This window comes from Nicotiana tomentosiformis, chromosome 6 (genome assembly GCF_000390325.3).
Source record: "Nicotiana tomentosiformis chromosome 6, ASM39032v3, whole genome shotgun sequence".
Taxonomy (NCBI): domain Eukaryota; kingdom Viridiplantae; phylum Streptophyta; class Magnoliopsida; order Solanales; family Solanaceae; genus Nicotiana; species Nicotiana tomentosiformis.
The window spans coordinates 110,931,853-110,948,372 of NC_090817.1; the positions used below are offsets into that span (position 1 = coordinate 110,931,853).

The 16,520-nt window shown below is 36.3% G+C and overlaps 1 protein-coding gene across 1 annotated transcript; it reads right to left on the reverse strand.

Moving 5' to 3' along the window:
- Nucleotides 1–233: 233 nt before the first annotated feature.
- Nucleotides 234–11,445, reverse strand: LOC104095428 (UDP-galactose transporter 1). The gene is made up of 5 exons (XM_009601568.4): nt 10,985–11,445; nt 3,169–3,418; nt 2,692–2,899; nt 1,358–1,589; nt 234–677 (listed from the first exon to the last, which is right to left on the reverse strand). Exons 1-5 carry the CDS (start codon nt 11,093–11,095, stop codon nt 456–458), a joined length of 1,023 nt encoding a protein of 340 aa, XP_009599863.1. The 5' UTR covers nt 11,096–11,445; the 3' UTR covers nt 234–455.
- Between the last annotated feature and the right edge of the window lie 5,075 nt (nt 11,446–16,520).

Below are 16,520 nucleotides of genomic sequence, written 5' to 3' on the forward strand. Positions count from 1 at the left end.
GGTTGACTCGAGCAGAGGAAAAGAATGATTGCAAAACCGATTTTCACTATTTTTCCATGGCATATCTTGAATTAAAAGAATTGCTTTACAAAAACTAAAAACAACAGAAAGTTGTGGGCAAACTATGAACCCAAATAATAGGCAACTTGGAGTGGACATAAAAGGTAAGGCAAATAAATGAGGTAATAAAAGATTTGGTACCGGAATTACCTAAATGGTACATTAGACAAAAGTGAAAGAATCATTTCTCTGTGCTTCTCTTCTATACGCAAAAACAAAAACCAAATCTAGCCAATTCGGACAGGGGATGAAGGTAAATAAATAAGTTAAATAAGAGATCCAGAATTCGATATACCTAAACGGTAAATTAGACAACAATGAACGATTTGTTTCTTCTTTATACTTCTCTTCTATATCAAAGTTTTACCTAGTTCCTGTTTCAAGCACACCTGGCATTAAACTTTATCCTCTAACTTCTCGTTTACTAGAGGGACAAACTCCATACTTTTTCTTGGGGTCCGAGGTGTCCGAGGAGTGCCTGGAGTTTGTTGTGAGAGCATGTGCCTCACGTACCCATAGAATGTGCATCCGATAAGCGTTATAGCACATCCAACGGCATTCATCATTGAGATTGGGTTTCGGAAGATAAGCCATGAACAAGTTACAGCAACTGCAACCTGCAAAGATATTCACAAGAAGTTTTCACTGAAAGACAATAACGTTGATAAATACAACAGTACATTTAGTTTTCCGATGAACTGGAAACTGTTATATATAAGACAATAACAGATCTAAATGCCGTGACTTCAGTAAGGAACGTAGTGACATCAAAAACATAACAGACAATTTAGGTGGACAGTGTTTGTAATGGTCAACTCATGAGATGTTTGTTTGTATTGTCTTATTTAACATGCAATCAAGGCTAGCTCAAGATTAGCTTGATTTGAAAAGTTCAATCTATATTTTCACTTTCATAGGTTGAAGTAATTAATCAAATTTCTACTTTGTCAGCATCTCATTAAGTGTTGATGAGATCAAGTGAAAGCAACGTCCTACAAGATATGCTCAAATTGGCCCCTGAGATAATTTTGGCACATGTATACATGCATATGTGTCATGATGAGATCTATAAATTCATGGTGCTTAGCAATGTTAATGCACCAAACCGCCAAAATGCAGTTGAACATGCCAAATCAAATGAGCTAACAGATAAAAGAATTATTAAAAGCGCAAATGCACGGGCAATAAAAATTGTTAGCTCTGGCTATGCATGAATCTGAAAATGTATATATGAATAACTTTCATACAATAAACTAACCAAAAGCATTAATAAAAAAAATAAGAGCATAGCTTGTACCTTAAGGTTTCCAGCGACATTAAAGGTGACTGCTGTGGTTGAGTGAATGACATAGAAGATAGAGAAATTGAGGCAAAAAGCCAACACACCAGAGCCAAAAATAATGCAGAAGGATGAAAGAAGTGGGGGGCCCGTCTGCAACCATGCCACTACTCCAGGGCCTTCCAGTAGTAAAGCTGGTACCGCCAAGATCATTGTGGCAAAAGGAGCCATGTAATATACCGTGTTTATGCTACAAAATAAAAAAGTAAATGAACATTACGTGTAAAAATGATGCTGCCAAAATTAAGAGCAGCGTCCAAAATCTTAAGAAAATTTTGTTGATTATGAACACATGTACAACTTTATCTGGGGAGCCAACTCTGTTCTTTTTCTTTTTTCTGTTGATAGGTAAATACAAATTTTGATTATGAAGTTGTACTCAAGAGGATTGCAGCCCTTTTACATGACAAAAGAAAGCATATGAAAATGAAATGACCCAAACTGATGAACAAACGGTTAACGTGTCATTGCAAGTTCCAATTCTGATAATGCCTTGTTATATTTTCTTGTAAGATTTTGTGTAAACAAGGATTTAGGTTTTAGAAGCCATAAGCCTATATTCTGAGTTGAAATACAATGTGAGTTTTGAAAATAAACTACTGAATAGAAATGGATAACATAAATTTGGCTCCAACTAGTCTTCGTGAATTATAATGAACCTGCTGATAATTCTAGAGATAAATGAAACACACATAATTTAAGAATAACTGCAGACTCCCTGACTTTTCCTCACAGTGTTAAATTATAATCTTAAATATTCTTTTCATTAGTACTTATATTTTCCTCTAAAAGGCTAGTAATAGACAAGGATTAGCAAACTGAGTGAATTTCCGAAAAAAGAAAAATAAAGAGGTTGAGTTCCTTCGTTATTCCTTTTTATGTGATATTCTTTTTCCTTGTAAAAAACAAAAGTAATTTTACTGATCGTGAGTTGCAACTTTTTATCTCGAGTTCAATTTCATTCTAAATTAAGGCCTAAAGTCATCATAGGACCTATATCTTTGGTTGGAATCCAGATAGGAGGGATTAAGATAGTCATCTCCTCCTTTTTAGCTTGTTCACTATTTTGTGATGATATGCCAAGGTAAAGCATCAACAAGGTGATGAAACCTGCAGAGGAACTTCTTTTCTGGTGACAAGTAAACTAGTAGGAACCACAGGATTCCCCACCTAGACTGCGGTTTCTCCCATGGAAAAGGAAATTAAACCCGGTCTCAGAACCTTCCTAACAAAGGGTGGAAAAGTAAGTATATATATATGAGAGAGAGAGAGAGAGAGAGAGAGGTCATTACCTGTCAAATTTGTAACCATGCAGTAGAGACTCTGCAAGAATCGTCTTTGTGGACGTAGCCAGACAACCAAATAAGGCAGCACAAAATCCAAACATGTTAAAACTTAGCTCTGTGATGGAGGTGAGGAGAATTCCTCCAACAATAGGTATCAAAGAAGCCCAAATCCGCATGTCAAAGTGCTTGCTCCAAACTAGCCACTGTAAAATAACTGTTCCAAAGACATGTCAGTCAGATGTCCTCCATTGTTTTAGAGGAAAGAAGCGGAAAATCAGCACAATGAGATGTAAAAGTTTGTAATATGACTTAAGGACTTAAAAAATTTACTAATCCATATCCCGAAACATATAAGCACACAGGTGAAGCAAAGGTTATAAAGAATTGCTAAATTGTTTTGTTGTGTGCTATTATATTTTTCACAACAAGCTTGTCTCGTAAATTATTTATTAATAAATAATAAATGTTCTACCCAAAAATCACCTGTAGTTGCAGGGGTGAATGACTTTATCGTTTGCATAAATGAAACAGGGATGTAGCGCAGGCTGACATTGCCCAGCACTATGTTGATACAAAACACAAATGACATGGGGAAAATCCTTCTCCAGCGATCCTCAGGGTCAACCACAATAAGAGGTTTAAGCTTTAGCACTTTAATCACCATGTATGCACCAATGGCTGAGCAAATAAAGTGTATGCAAGATACTGTCAAGGGAAACTTAAAATCCATTTTCTGCGAAGGACAAAAGATCAACATATTATTAGTTCTTTAAAACCATACCTCATACACTTGACAATGGAAGTGATAATAGAGATGACAATATCTCCAACAACACAAGATAATTAAGTACAAATTATTGAACATCTAGAACATGCACCATCTCCAACTAACTTGAGATGAAGATATTTGAATTTTATGTCACAACTTCAGCATGGCAATAAAAGTCTGGAGCTTAGAATTGAAACTGCTTTGGCATGTAGGAAATGTTCATGCAGGCTATACCTCTCTAAAAGTGAAATGCTTCTTTTCAAGTCCTCAGTAACCAATTAGGATTGCTTCACGACAAGCAACACTTTTAAAAGAAGGGGATAAACCAATGCAAACCAACAGATTACTGCCGTCAAATTGGTACACAGTGGAAGCCTTCACAGTTGATCAGGACTACAAGATAATCACAGCCTAAAACATAATCAGATGTAAATTCACCTTTGAGAAATTTGACATCGAATCTCCAACACCCTGCCATGAAACAGGCTCCAGGAGTGTCATGATTACGGCAAAGTACATTCTGGAAATATCAATACTACAACAACCTCAACTAAAACCTCAATACCAAGCTGACGGGGTTGGCCACTATCCATTTCACTCCATTCAGACTCATCCCATTCCAATATCTTATAATTTAAGTTCTCTAACCCTAGAAGTACTATATGTTATATACTTTCTACAAATCCCCAACCAGATTAATTCTCCTAGCAAATATTGCACTAATATACGCATGCCAACAAGACTAAGCCTTAAACTCAACTAGTTGATATCGCCTATATAGATCTCATTTTTTTCGTGGTTGTAGGCTGCCTACATAAGACCGAACCCTTTGATGTGCGGGCCCTTCCCAGGGGATGCTTCGTGCACCTAGCAATCCCTTTTCCCCCTAATTTTCGCCAAAGTCACCATGGATTCGAAGTGATAGTAAATACTATGATACAACCTCCTTCAAGGTGATTTTTGGTCTACTTCGTCCACCTTTTAAGATATTCAACCATCATGATTTCACATTTACGAACTGGTACATCTCGATATGTACGCCAGATAAGATCAAACCATCTAAACAACCATCTCTCATTTATACTCAACGTTTGTTATTTGCACCTTCTGTCGAATGTGATCATCTTTTATCTTGTCTGATCTTTTATTATCCGACATCCATCTTAACATTAACATTTCCGCGACGCCAAAAACACTAGGTTATTTCTTCATATATTTCTAAACCTTGGTAGAGAGTTACCAGTAACTATACTAGTAGGAGGTACCAGGTACCCAGTGAAATTAGTTGAGGTGCGTGCAAGCTAGCCTGATACCATGTTATAGAAAAAAGTGTTCGTCAATTTGAGGAGACGATGTTCATGGTTATGATGGCAGGAAATTCAATCCACGACTCTGTCGTGCTCATTGCTTGCGGAGGATCAGATGTTTATATTCCATTCCGTGGGGAAGGCGATATAATTGATGCATTTCTATGTACCTCTTTTGGTGCTAAGCTCGAAAGTGTAGCTAATATAAGGTTAAAACAATACTCTGAATCACCGGAAGAATGAGGACCGCATAACAAATGACAACCCTTAAGGACAGTAATCCTATCAGTCATTCTGGGATGGTTTATACGTTGTTCCTTCTTTTACTGTTTCAACACTCGTCATCGTAGAATTGTACACCGCATTCAAGCACGAATACCTAGCAGTTAAACATCACTATTTGAAATCTGGTCTTCCATTCATACTTTTTTAATTTATCCCACCACCACTTAATATTACTCCAGAAAGAAGGATATTTGCTTTAGCAAACAACGAATAGAAATTTGCAGATAAGGCGAACAGTAGGAGTACTTTCATTTCTTGCTACCACCCATCACAGTATCACAATTAAGAAAATTCATGAAAAAAAAATGTCAGATAGCCCAACACACAAAAACAAGAAACTCAATTCCACTAAGGAATGCTCATCACGTGAAAATTGGCACCACTTGAAATGAGGAAAGGAGATCATTCAGCAATACAAACGACAAAAGAAGAATAACTTTGTAGCTAAAAATAAGAAGAGATAAACTTCGAATATTGTCCTGAATTTTGTTCATCAAAGGAGATACAGACAAAACATAAGCTAGCTCCAGTTCAATCTCTACAGACAAAGACAAATTGCCAGCAAAGATCGAGCTACAATTTGTTTTGAACAACAAGCCTAAAAAACACTCTGTGAGTCCAAGTTTCGCGCACATGGTTTTTGCATTTACTGATATCAATACTGTTGAGATTTTATTTTTAGGATGAAATATTCTTAAAATGAGGGTGAATGGGAAATGGAGGGAAAATGAAATTTTGAGTAAAATTTTAAGTTTCCCCCTCTTGACAATGAGACATTGTCCCATATTGGAAGAGGAAGACATTTTTGGTCGGGTATATATATAATTGCTCTTCTTGTAACTCTTAAAGAGTTAAGAAGAAAGCAAGCCTCGCGCCGTCGTCGTCGTCGCTCGCTCGGCTCGGCTACGGCTACGGCTTCGGCTTCGGCTTCGGATTTGGTCAAATGATTGATTGATTAATTTTTTGGACCAAATTTATTTGTTAATAGTAAATATTAACGTAAGATTATCCGCATTTGTAACGGATATTTTTCAATCCGTGTATTGACCATTTGGCAGCCGGATAATGCTCTTCCCACCATGAATGTGCTTGCTCCACAAACAAGCTAATGCTTGCTCCACCATGGAGGGTGGACGTTTGGTCTTCTTCAATACTGGATGCTATATATATGAGCAGCAGATGTTGAAGAAAGACACTCAACACACAACACACAATTCGCTCAACAAATTGGCTATACATTGCACTCCTTCCTCTCAGCATTTCCATACGATTTTCTGAGTTTATACTCCTTCGTTCTACATTGTTTTTAACTTCAAACAAAGCAACTGTAAGTGTGATTTGCTACCGAACTTTGTGTTCGCTGAAACACTGGGGTTTGAAGTACCGCTACACCAGTGTGTTATTCGTTCTATCCTGGGAGGAAATAATCCATTACCTTGGGTACTAGGAGGGGATTAAATTCCTTAAGGAAACACTGTGAATTCAGTGGGCTCGAATTATTTACTGTTTCATTACGTTAACTTATATTTTGCAGAATTATTATTTACAAATACAGCAATATTGGCGGAAATAACAATCTTAAGGAATTTAATATTTATTTCTGTATTTGTGTTATTCTTATTATTTTGCAAACTAAAACCTTTGTGGTTTGTGTACTCCCGTTTTGGAGAGTTAAGCCTTCGTGGCGTTTTGTTGGATATTAAAATCTACGTGATTTTTATTCCAGTTTGAAAACGTGTATTAAACGTTTGTTTGTCATTTTTTTTCAGAAAAAAAAAATGATGACTGATAGCGAAAACCAAGTTGTTCCGATGGTGACTGCCAACGCATCGACAAGCCGAACACCGGCGTTGGCACCAGCAGAAAAACCCGAAAAATTTTCCAGGATTGATTTCAAGCGCTGGCAGCAGAAGATGTTCTTCTACTTAACTACGTTATGTCTACAGAAGGTCATCAAAGAAGATGTTCCTGATCTGCCGGATAAAACTCCAGAGAATGAACGCTTTCTCGTGATTGAAGCGTGGAAGCATTCTGATTTTTTATGCAAGAATTATATTCTTAGCGGACTGGATGATAATCTGTATAATGTATACAGTAGCACGGAGACCTCAAAAGAATTGTGGAATGCGCTTGAAAAGAAATATAAAACTGAAGATGCCGGGATGAAGAAATTCGTTGACGCAAAATTTCTGGACTACAAAATGGTAGATAGCAAGTCTGTTATTACTCAAGTCCAGGAATTGCAAGTGATTATTCATGATCTACTTGCTGAAGGTCTTGTAATCAACGAAGCATTCCAAGTAGCAGCAATGATTGAGAAGTTGCCTCCGTTGTGGAAGGACTTCAAAAATTATTTGAAACACAAACGAAAGGAAATGTCCCTTGAAGATCTCATTGTTCGGTTGAGAATCGAAGAGGACAATAAAGCTGCTGAAAGGAGAGGCCGTGGAAATTCAACAATAATGGGAGCAAATATTGTTGAAGCTAACAAAAAGAGGAAGAAGGCTTCTGGTCCGAAATACAACCCAAGCAAGAAGCGGTTCAGTGAAAACTGCTACAACTATGGGAAAACTGGACACAAGTCTACGGAGTGTCGTGCTCCGAAGAAAGACAAGAAAAGAGGTCAAGCAAACATGGTAGTAAACCATGATGATGTTGATAACTTGTGTGCCATGCTTTCTGAATGTAACTTGGTGGGAAATCCTAAACTTTGGTGGTTTGATTCAGGAGCCACTCGCCATGTTTGTGCAGTTAGAGAGGCTTTTGCTACTTATGCTCTTGCTGAACCCGGAGAGACAGTTTATATGGGAAATGCTTCAACAGCAAAAGTTGAAAGATATGGGAAGATATTTCTGATAGCCCAACACACAAAAACAAGAAACTCAATTCCACTAAGGAATGCTCATCACGTGAAAATTGGCACCACTTGAAATGAGGAAAGGAGATCATTCAGCAATACAAACGACAAAAGAAGAATAACTTTGTAGCTAAAAATAAGAAGAGATAAACTTCGAATCTTGTCCTGAATTTTGTTCATCAAAGGAGATACAGACAAAACATAAGCTAGCTCCAGTTCAATCTCTACAGACAAAGACAAATTGCCAGCAAAGATCGAGCTACAATTTGTTTTGAACAACAAGCCTAAAAAACACTCTGTGAGTCCAAGTTTCGCGCACATGGTTTTTGCATTTACTGATATCAATACTGTTGAGATTTTATTTTTAGGATGAAATATTCTTAAAATGAGGGTGAATGGGAAATGGAGGGAAAATGAAATTTTGAGTAAAATTTTAAGTTTCCCCTCTTGACAATGAGACATTGTCCCATATTGGAAGAGGAAGACATTTTTGGTGGGTATATATATAATTGCTCTTCTTGTAACTCTTAAAGAGTTAAGAAGAAAGCAAGCCTCGCGCCGTCGTCGTCGTCGCTCGCTCGGCTCGGCTACGGCTACGGCTTCGGCTTCGGCTTCGGATTTGGTCAAATGATTGATTGATTAATTTTTTGGACCAAATTTATTTGTTAATAGTAAATATTAACGTAAGATTATCCGCATTTGTAACGGATATTTTTCAATCCGTGTATTGACCATTTGGCAGCCGGATAATGCTCTTCCCACCATGAATGTGCTTGCTCCACAAACAAGCTAATGCTTGCTCCACCATGGAGGGTGGACGTTTGGTCTTCTTCAATACTGGATGCTATATATATGAGCAGCAGATGTTGAAGAAAGACACTCAACACACAACACACAATTCGCTCAACAAATTGGCTATACATTGCACTCCTTCCTCTCAGCATTTCCATACGATTTTCTGAGTTTATACTCCTTCGTTCTACATTGTTTTTAACTTCAAACAAAGCAACTGTAAGTGTGATTTGCTACCGAACTTTGTGTTCGCTGAAACACTGGGGTTTGAAGTACCGCTACACCAGTGTGTTATTCGTTCTATCCTGGGAGGAAATAATCCATTACCTTGGGTACTAGGAGGGGATTAAATTCCTTAAGGAAACACTGTGAATTCAGTGGGCTCGAATTATTTACTGTTTCATTACGTTAACTTATATTTTGCAGAATTATTATTTACAAATACAGCAATATTGGCGGAAATAACAATCTTAAGGAATTTAATATTTATTTCTGTATTTGTGTTATTCTTATTATTTTGCAAACTAAAACCTTTGTGGTTTGTGTACTCCCGTTTTGGAGAGTTAAGCCTTCGTGGCGTTTTGTTGGATATTAAAATCTACGTGATTTTTATTCCAGTTTGAAAACGTGTATTAAACGTTTGTTTGTCATTTTTTTTCAGAAAAAAAAAATGATGACTGATAGCGAAAACCAAGTTGTTCCGATGGTGACTGCCAACGCATCGACAAGCCGAACACCGGCGTTGGCACCAGCAGAAAAACCCGAAAAATTTTCCAGGATTGATTTCAAGCGCTGGCAGCAGAAGATGTTCTTCTACTTAACTACGTTATGTCTACAGAAGGTCATCAAAGAAGATGTTCCTGATCTGCCGGATAAAACTCCAGAGAATGAACGCTTTCTCGTGATTGAAGCGTGGAAGCATTCTGATTTTTTATGCAAGAATTATATTCTTAGCGGACTGGATGATAATCTGTATAATGTATACAGTAGCACGGAGACCTCAAAAGAATTGTGGAATGCGCTTGAAAAGAAATATAAAACTGAAGATGCCGGGATGAAGAAATTCGTTGACGCAAAATTTCTGGACTACAAAATGGTAGATAGCAAGTCTGTTATTACTCAAGTCCAGGAATTGCAAGTGATTATTCATGATCTACTTGCTGAAGGTCTTGTAATCAACGAAGCATTCCAAGTAGCAGCAATGATTGAGAAGTTGCCTCCGTTGTGGAAGGACTTCAAAAATTATTTGAAACACAAACGAAAGGAAATGTCCCTTGAAGATCTCATTGTTCGGTTGAGAATCGAAGAGGACAATAAAGCTGCTGAAAGGAGAGGCCGTGGAAATTCAACAATAATGGGAGCAAATATTGTTGAAGCTAACAAAAAGAGGAAGAAGGCTTCTGGTCCGAAATACAACCCAAGCAAGAAGCGGTTCAGTGAAAACTGCTACAACTATGGGAAAACTGGACACAAGTCTACGGAGTGTCGTGCTCCGAAGAAAGACAAGAAAAGAGGTCAAGCAAACATGGTAGTAAACCATGATGATGTTGATAACTTGTGTGCCATGCTTTCTGAATGTAACTTGGTGGGAAATCCTAAACTTTGGTGGTTTGATTCAGGAGCCACTCGCCATGTTTGTGCAGTTAGAGAGGCTTTTGCTACTTATGCTCTTGCTGAACCCGGAGAGACAGTTTATATGGGAAATGCTTCAACAGCAAAAGTTGAAAGATATGGGAAGATATTTCTGATAGCCCAACACACAAAAACAAGAAACTCAATTCCACTAAGGAATGCTCATCACGTGAAAATTGGCACCACTTGAAATGAGGAAAGGAGATCATTCAGCAATACAAACGACAAAAGAAGAATAACTTTGTAGCTAAAAATAAGAAGAGATAAACTTCGAATCTTGTCCTGAATTTTGTTCATCAAAGGAGATACAGACAAAACATAAGCTAGCTCCAGTTCAATCTCTACAGACAAAGACAAATTGCCAGCAAAGATCGAGCTACAATTTGTTTTGAACAACAAGCCTAAAAAACACTCTGTGAGTCCAAGTTTCGCGCACATGGTTTTTGCATTTACTGATATCAATACCCCAATGAGGTACTAACCAAATTGTAATTTGAAAAATCACTGCTACCATAAATCAATATGATTCAAATACAGAAATAAAAACGGGATCAGTAAATAAAGAAAAGTGAAAATCAGGAAAATTGAGAAGAAATCCTCACATGACAGAAATAAGGAATTGAAAAATCGAGATGTGAAGAGGGAAAAATCACTCACCTGAAAGATCCATTTATTCATGATAATAACAGTGACATTAAAACCCCACCATTGAAGAATGGCTAATACGGATCGAATCACAGTCCACTGACACAACCTACTTTCCTCCATTTTCTCACTTACGCTCTTTCACTAACTCGTTCTCCCTATATAATTAACAACGAAGATCTAGAAAAACAAACCTAAATCCAAATCTTGTACTATAATTTAAAAAGAGAAAGAGGGAAGAAGGAAATTGCGAAGCAAGCTAAGCTGAAAGCATAATTCCCTTGTGAGTTTCTGATTTCTCAAAAAAAAAAAGATTTTGAGAACTCGGACAGGAGAGGTAATAATAGTAATAGTACTAGTACTTCGCACGCACCCCCTCACCTTCATTCCCCGGTCCCCTCGCCCTCGCTCAAAAAGGACAATTCTCTATTGGAATAAGAATAATTACTGAATGGGGACTCAGATCTCAAGAAATATTAGTAAATGAAATTTGTCGTATTTTGCAAATAAGGGCACTAGTCTTTCTTTTTTTTCTATTTTTGTTTGGAAATAGTCGAATTTACACTCTACTAGTATATGCAATAATCATAATTTATCGTATTTATTCTTGACTATTCTAATTTCTAAGTTTGATTATGTGTTTAAAAATGTCCTATATTCTACCTTAGCTTGGAGCACTATTAAGGTCACTAAATGACTAAATATTAAGATAATTTGTAAGATGATATGAAATCTTAAAGCATAACAAATGTTAAATTGAAATATTTTTAAAATATTATGATGGAGGGCAATAGCGCATAGTTATAGAGGTAAATAATTATATGCTCATATATATTTTTATTTTTACTAGATATAACATGTCTCTGATCTTAAAAGTTCTAAATGAATACTATATTTGTATACTCATGGAGAATTCAGGAGCTGCTACACAGGAATTCTTTTCCTACCAAAATTTATGTTTCTTTTATATTTAAAAGATTTTGCCTCTCCAAATAAATCCCACTTTCAAATATTTAAACTTGACTTCACTTCATTTTTCTTGGTTTTAAAAGTTTTTCAGAATGAATACTTTTATACCACTTCACAATGCTTATAAAAAACAGTTCGTAAAACATAGTTTAGACTAGTTGGTTTTGAAAATTAAATATTATTATTTTCAGTCTGAGTATAAAAATCAACACAAATTCAGATTTTTTATATAAGAAAAACTCGGAATACTTTCTGAAATATTTTAAAATATATATATATTAGAAACTAAGCAAAAACCAAATTTAAACAGCATCAACTTTTAATTCTTTTCCCCACCCGTTGGTTCATACTCGTATTGGGATACCGACTAATCTGGATTTATGTCACCTAAAATTTATTAAAAGGGAGGTGTTTTCAATCAAGATTTTTCATATTGTCAAGGCTTTAACCCGAGACCTTTAATTTTGAGTGAAGAAATATTATCTATCCCACCATAATGCTCAGATGTGCACAACTTTTAATTATAATTTTTTGTAATAATTGTGAAATATTATCATTGAAAAAAATAAATTAATACGCTGAAAGAGCACCTAAATCCATAACTACCTTTGAGGAAGAGTAATATGACTTCTTAGGCCTTTGACAAACACAAAAACTAATTACATAATCCTTGGATAAAAAAAGTTGCAACTCCGAGCTTTTGGAGCCCTTCAAATAAGTCTCAAGGATTTCTACCCGTATGAGAATTTTAATTCCTTTCGTGTTAATTTTCTGTCTCTCTATTCCCATGTTGAAATAATCATTAAATTTGTGGCCCAAAATTTCTGTCCTAATTGAAGTCTAAACGTTTGGAAGGGAAAAAAAGATAAAAAATAATAGGGGCTAGCCAGTTTTCGGATTGTTAATTCAAAAACAGCCAGTATTTGTAAAGTAATTGAAAAATAGTCACTATTTTATTATAACAAGGACCAGTCCAGCATAATAGATTGGAGATTGATGCACTTATGTATGGATTTTCGGCATATTATGCTGGAACTCCAACACGCGGAAAGTTCCAGCCTAATATATTGAAAATTGGAACACATTTGTATGGACTTTCAGCATATTATGTTGGACCGATATATTATACTGGAACTCCAGTATATTATGCTGGAATGTTTTCCAAATTTTTGAACAGCATTTTCGTTCAAATTTATTTATACATGAAAAATGACTAAATTTCGATTACTTTTAAAACTGTGGCTATTTTCAATTACTACTTGTAAATATGGCTATTGAATTTCTCCCAATATATATATATATATATATATAAATATATATGTCGAAGTCCTAAACGTAATGTGGCAGTGTAAGTGTAACTACCTTCACGCTATCGGACCTCTTTATCGGCAGAGCCCCACCACACACAGGCACACACCATATTGCACGCAATAACGTGGAGAATTGGAAACACTCCCAATAGAAACAAACTTTTTGACTTCTTGTAACTTGTACTATTGGATTTTTTTTACTTTTTGGATTTCTTGGCCTCAAATTTAGGTAAAATGGCATGTTCAATTATCATTCCTATGACCGTTTTTAAAAATAGTACTCCACTCTTATTTGATTTTGTTCCTTGAAATTTAGTTTAAACGGCATGTTCATCCTGGGTTTTGGTTCGTTATTGTGTCAATAAATGATGAGTTTGAGATACTTTGGATTAAAATGATTTATCTTGAATAGAAATAGTTTTATTTTTTTTAATTAGGAAAGTTGTTTATAATCAGTTTGTTGAAGATTTCTTCTTTGTAGATTTACGTGATATGTCACTGTGCTTTATGAGTTGTAAGAGGAAAGAAATAATTATACTTATATTTGAGATTTGACTTATTCAGAATATTTGAAAATAAGGAGATGTTGGTTTGCTTCGATCATATTTACAAATTTAACTCCACCTCCTGTCCATCGTTAAAGCACCAATATATTTACCTATAATTTTTTCTCATCCTGCTTGTACCATACTAAAATTTATTATGTCTAAACTAATTAATATTATATATATATATATATATATATATATATATATATATGTATACGGTAGAAACCGAGCTCATCTATTGCATGACAGATCAGAAATGAAACATAATGGATTGAAGAAGATCCTGGGTTCCATCGAACCTAGGCACGAGGTTAGAACATGCATCTTCAAGATTATCGGGTCCGTAACTCCGGAACTGACTACGACTTCGAATTAGCTCGAGAAAACATTATCGAACCAAAATAACGGAAGGCCGAAATATCCGTAACCGGTCGGATATCACATCGAAAATCTCGACACATATCAATGAAACCGATTAATTAGCGAATCATGAGATTTTTTACCTTATATAGAATTGTACCTAAAGTAGAACTCCTCTACTAAATAAAGGGAGTCTGATTATTTATAAATGACACAGTAACACGCATCCCAAAGCAATAAACTGTTATTTCTAGTCATTATTATCTCATCACTCTGTTCCGGCACCGATTGCAGCATCTTTGACTCGAGGGTGACCAACCTTCAAGGCCAAGATTGTTCAACATGTGTAGTTTGCATTTACTTTTTTATCATAAATTTCAATTTGAATATGATTTCTCGTTTTTGCACCAAGTTAGATCATGTATCCTTAAAACCGCGTATAAATTCAATTGTTATCCGCTTTTAAGGGTAAATTGCAGGCCTTGAACTAGCCAAGAGGTTGGGTCCAGAGGTGATCGAAGCCAAGTGCGACTCCATCCTTGTGGTAAACCAAGTCAATGGAACATTCGAGGTAAGAGAGGAACGAATGCAAAGATACTTGGACAAATTACATGTGACATTATATCGGTTCAAAGAATGGACTTTGCAACACGTACCGCGGGATCAAAACAGCGAGGTTGATGCCCTCGCCAACTTGGGATCGTCGGTCGAAGACGACGAGTTCAACTCGGGAGAAGTCGTACAACTTATGAGATCAGTGGTGGAAAAAGGCCATGTCGAGATCAACTCGATGAGCCTAACTTGGGACTGGAGGAATAAATACGTGGAATATCTCAGATCCGGTAAACTGCCCTCGGATCCAAAAGAGTCGAGGGGCCTGCGTACAAAGGCGGCCTGATTTAGCATATCTGAAGACGGAACCTTATGCAGAAGAACATTTGATGGCCCACTTGCAATATGTTTAGGGCCGGGTGATACTGAGTATGTTTTTTAGGAAATTGTAACGACTCGACCGGTCGTTTTGAGCATTTACACTCCTTTCAACTTTTTGAAGTCTTGAATAACTTCTTACGAGATATTATGACTTGTGTGAATTGTCGATTTTGGTTTTAAGGTATTTCATAGGTAGCTTGGAAGAATAAATTTCATGTTGGAAGTTTAAGTTGAAATAGTTGACCAGCTATTGACATATGTGTAAACAACCTCGGATTCGAATTCTGATTATGTATGGTGATTTTGGACTTATGAGCGTGTCCGAAAAATTATTTAGAGGTCCGTAGTAGAATTAGGCTTGAAATGGCGAAAGCCGAATTTATGGAAAGTTTGACCGAGGGGTGACTTTTTGATATCGAGGTCGGAATCCAGTTCTGAAAATTTTCATAGCTCCGTTATGTCATTTATGACTTGTGTGCAAAATTTAAGGTCAATCAGAATTGATTTGATAGGTTTCGGCATCGAATGTAGAAGTTGGAAATTCTTAAGTTCCTTAAGCTTGAATTGGGGTATGATTCATGGTTTTAGCGTTATTTAATATGATTTGAGGTTTCGACTAAGTCCGTATGATGTTATATGACTTGTTGGTATGATTTGACAGGTCCCGAGGTCTTGGGTGTATTTCTTTTTGGATCATTGGTTGAGAGATTAGTAAGGTTAAACACAATTGGGAGTTTGACCATGGTCAATATCGGGTCAAGATGACTTATTTTCAGTATTTTGAGTGTGCGGGCTAGTCCGTAACGTGTTTTATTATTGAAACTCAAATATGGTTTGTGTCCGGGAGGTTTCGGGTGAGTTTCGGATGGTTAACGGATAAAAAATTGGACTTAAACAACTGCTAGAATTTTCTGCTGCTGGAAAAATTGAGGCCATGAAAAATCGAGGTCATAAAAATCGAAGACCGAAGGCCGAGGGCCTGGACAGAACTGTAAGTTATAAAGCAGGGAACTTTGTCCCATTTTCTATTTTTGTCAAATTAGAGCTTTGGGGAAAGCAATTTTTCGGAGATTTTCAGAGAAAATATCGGGGTAAGTGTTCTTAACTCAATTATGGTTAGATTACTCGAATCCATCATTTGTTTTCACCATTTAATTAGTGTTTTGAGGTTGAAATTTGGGAATTTTTTTGAAATCTTATAAAAACGGATTTTTGAGATTTCGGTGTCGACTCAGAGTCGTATTTGAGTGAAACGGGTATGGTTGGACTCGTAATTAAATGGGTCATCGAATTTTGTGAGTTTTGCCGGATTCTGAGACATGGGCCACGAGTGATTTTTGGAGTGTAATTTCGGATTTTTATGGAAATTAGTATTTTCTTATGGAATTGATTTCAATAAATTTTATTGAGTGAATCAACTTATTTATG